Genomic DNA, 3660 nt, shown 5'->3' on the forward strand with positions numbered 1-3660 from the left:
CAACTGTTGGGTTCAGAATGGCTGAAATGTTATATCTCAGTGACACCAAATAAGTCAGTTATTCTCCATGTGCTCTAAAAGATGTTACCAGTACCCTGTGTTCAAATTTGCCCTCTTGGGTTTTGTATCGCAACTTTATTAGGGCATGTTATCCCTTTGGGCATTACTATGATTTCTTCCAGTCACCACTCACAGTGTTCCATCAAGAGCCATAGTGTCTTCAGTATCTACTTGATAGCTAAAATTTTTTTAAAATTTTATTTATTGATTTGGCTGTGCCAAGTCTTAGTTGTGGCATGTAGGATCTTTAGTCGCAGCTTGTGAGCTATTAGTTGCAGTATGTGGGATCTAGTTCCTTGCCTAGAGATCAAAGCCAGGTCCCCTGCATTGGGAGAACAGAGCCTTAACCACAGGATCTTAACCACTGGACCACCAGGGAAGTCCCTCAACAAATTTATGTATAAATTTAGTTATCCATATTCCAGAGTCTTCCCCTGCTCTGGCAGTTTGCTGATTCTGGAAAGTTTGCCAATGGGACAAACTAGAATCTTTTGCCTGTTCACGACAGCTCTTTCCTCTCTGGAATCTTCCCAACATCTTTCATAGCTCCATTATTCATTTATTCCTCAGGGCAGGAGGAGGGAGCTCAATTTTTTCCCTTTCTAGCCTCCTCTATCACATCTGCTGGTTTCAACATCTTCACAACTGAGGATCCTCACCAAAGAGCACAGGATACTTAGCTGACCCCAGAGCCCAAGGTAATTCAGGAGCTGGCAGCCAATGCAGCAGGAGAGAGTGTGGTGTTCAGGTGGTGCAGTTCAGTTCAGTTCAGTTGCCCAGTCGTGTCCTACTCTTTGTGACCCCGTGGACTGCAGCACGCCAGGCCTCCATGTCCATCTTCAACTCCCATAGTTTACTCAAACTTATGTCCATTGAGTAGGTGATGCCATCCAACCAACTTATCCTCTGTTGTCCCCTTCTCCTCCTGCCTTCAATCCCTCCCAGAATCAGGGTCTTTTCATATGAATCAGTTCTTCGCAGCAGGTGGCCAAAGTATTGGAGTTTCAGCTTCAGCATCAGTCCTTCCAATAAGTATTCCGGACTGATTTCCTTTAGGATGGATCTCCTTGCAGCCCAAGGGACTCTCAAGAGTACATCATGACTTTATTCATTCTCTGTGTGTAAAAGGCATTTTTACAAAGCCCTAGTCCTGGAGAGGGGCTATTCCTTCCCTGCTGGCCCCAACATCCCTTGAGAAGAAGGTGATTCTATTCACTGGAAATGATAGTGCCTTCATGAAGGATGGGCGACGTTTTCCCCTTGGCTGATGCTCTGGAGTGCAAGGCCTCAGTGTACACTCTGCAGCCTTATACCACCCCTATTTCTCCACATCCCAACCCCCATCACCTTTAGAGTCCACAATAGTGCTTGACTCGTGCCAAGTTCTGAGAAGCAATTGTATAGCTGAGCCAACGAACCACCTTCTACTCCTCTAGAATTCTCCAGATCCTCTGAAGGCTTGGTTAGTCACTCTCACTTAATACACGTTTCTCTTCTATTTTGTTTGGTGGTAGGTTGTTTGCTAAATCTTGTCGCTGTTTCATTTATTTATTTTTATTGTTTAGTTTTGTGTTAGATTTTTCTCTCCAACAAGAATAATCAAGCTAACATTCTTTCTCAAAGTGCCAGGCTTTGTTCAAGTGCTTTACATGAATTAATTCATTGAATTTTTACAATAAACTTTTGAGATTAGTGTTGTTATTCCTATTTTACAGAAAACTGAAAATCAGAAGAAAGGTTAAGTAACATTCCCAAGGTTACCTAGCTGGCTAACGATGAGGTCTGTTTGGAACCTTGTCAGTCTGATGCCACAGCATGTGTGCTTAGACACAAAATGTATAGTCTCTAGAATATAGGCTTCTTGAAGTCCGACATACTTGAATTCCTGACAGGAAGAACATAGAGCTAAGTTTATAGAAGATGGTCAATACATTTTTGGTAAGTAATTGTTTCATTATTTAGAATTTTTTAAGATCCCTAAGAGACCAAATTGTGTATATTTCGTTTCTATTTTCCATTGCTGCTCAAGTAATACTTCCTAAGTGACTAATCAGCCAAGTTGAGGAGAACTTCTCTGTGACAGAATCCCACTGACAAAAGCAGACTTCCTCATTGAGAGCAATCTTCAGAAGGCTGTCCTTAGGGCAGAATTAAGCCCGTGAGAGCCTCTGGGTGTTTCACTTCTTTCCGGTGGTCCTCTCTTTCCACGTCACAGAGCATTGAAGAAATATGGAAGGGGCCAACCTGAGCCAAGAGACTGAGTTTGAGCTTTTGGGGCTCACCAGTGACCCCTGGCTGCAGAAGCTGCTCTTCGTGGTGTTCCTGGGCATGTATACTATCACACTGCTGGGGAATCTAATCATGTTTCTTCTGATCCATGTAAGTGCCACGCTGCACACACCCATGTACTCCCTCCTGAAGAGCCTCTCCTTCTTGGATTTCTGCTACTCCTCCACGGTTGTCCCCCAGACTCTGGTGAACTTCTTGGCCAAGAGGAAGGTGATCACCTATCTTGGCTGTGTGGTTCAGATGTTTTTCTATGCGGGTTTTGCCACCAGTGAATGCTATCTCATTGCTGCCATGGCCTATGACCGCTATGCGGCTGTTTGTAACCCCCTGCTCTACCCAATTGCCATGTCTCCTACGGTCTGTGCCTCTCTGACTGTGGGATCCTATGGTGCAGGATTTCTTAATTCTCTGATCCACACAAGCTGTATCTTTAGTCTGAAATTCTGTGGTACTCACGCGGTCACTCACTTCTTCTGTGATGGACCACCCATCCTGTCTCTGTCTTGTGTGGACACCTCACTGTGTGAAATCTTGCTCTTCGTTTTTGCTGGTTTCAACCTTTTGAGCTGTACCCTCACCATCTTGGTCTCCTACCTCTTAATTCTCATCACCATCCTGAGGATGAACTCAGCCCAGGGCAGATTCAAGGCCTTTTGCACCTGTGCTTCCCACTTCACTGCTGTGTGCCTCTTCTACGGCACAACACTTTTCATGTACCTGCGCCCCAGGTCCAGCTACTCCCTAACCCAAGACCGCACAGTTGCTGTGATCTACACAGTGGTGATCCCACTGCTCAACCCCCTTATCTACTCTTTGAGAAACAAGGATGTGAAAGAAGCTTTAAGAAAGGTTTGGGAAAGAAAAATAATGGAATGATCTTCTTAATTCATCACCACAAATCTTTAGAAAGCTGAGGGAAATTTATCCCACGCTCAGCGCTATTCACAGGAGGCACTCTCTGGTCTGCAGGGGCCTCTGCATCTACTGCCACAGAAAGAACTGATCGTGTCATAGAGACTAAAAAGAAGTAAGGAATGTCTGCTAGTTGAATAATTGGACCCACTGAAAATATTTAGGCATGCCTTTATTCAGATGTTTCTTTCGTGTTTCCGTGTGTGTGGATATTTTTTATTACAAACTGACATTTATATTCTTCACAATGAAGTTCTACCCTTAAATAAAGAAGACCTGCACTGTTTGGGGGAAATCCTTCCTTACTTATAATTGCCTCTTTATAAAAAACTGACTCCTTGACTTTAACATTTTTAAACTGTCTACTTACTTGAATAATACTGTAACAATTTCAGAAGC

General features: G+C 43.7%; 1 protein-coding gene across 1 annotated transcript; it reads left to right on the top strand.

Moving 5' to 3' along the window:
* Positions 1-2142: 2142 nt before the first annotated feature.
* Positions 2143-3225, top strand: LOC128054646 (olfactory receptor 5AU1). Its single transcript, XM_052647290.1, has one exon. The coding sequence runs from the start codon at positions 2290-2292 to the stop codon at positions 3223-3225; it is 936 nt and encodes a 311-aa protein (XP_052503250.1). The 5' UTR covers positions 2143-2289.
* The last annotated feature ends 435 nt before the right edge of the window (positions 3226-3660 follow it).

The sequence above is a fragment of the Budorcas taxicolor genome, chromosome 10 (genome assembly GCF_023091745.1).
Source record: "Budorcas taxicolor isolate Tak-1 chromosome 10, Takin1.1, whole genome shotgun sequence".
Taxonomy (NCBI): Eukaryota; Metazoa; Chordata; class Mammalia; order Artiodactyla; family Bovidae; genus Budorcas; species Budorcas taxicolor.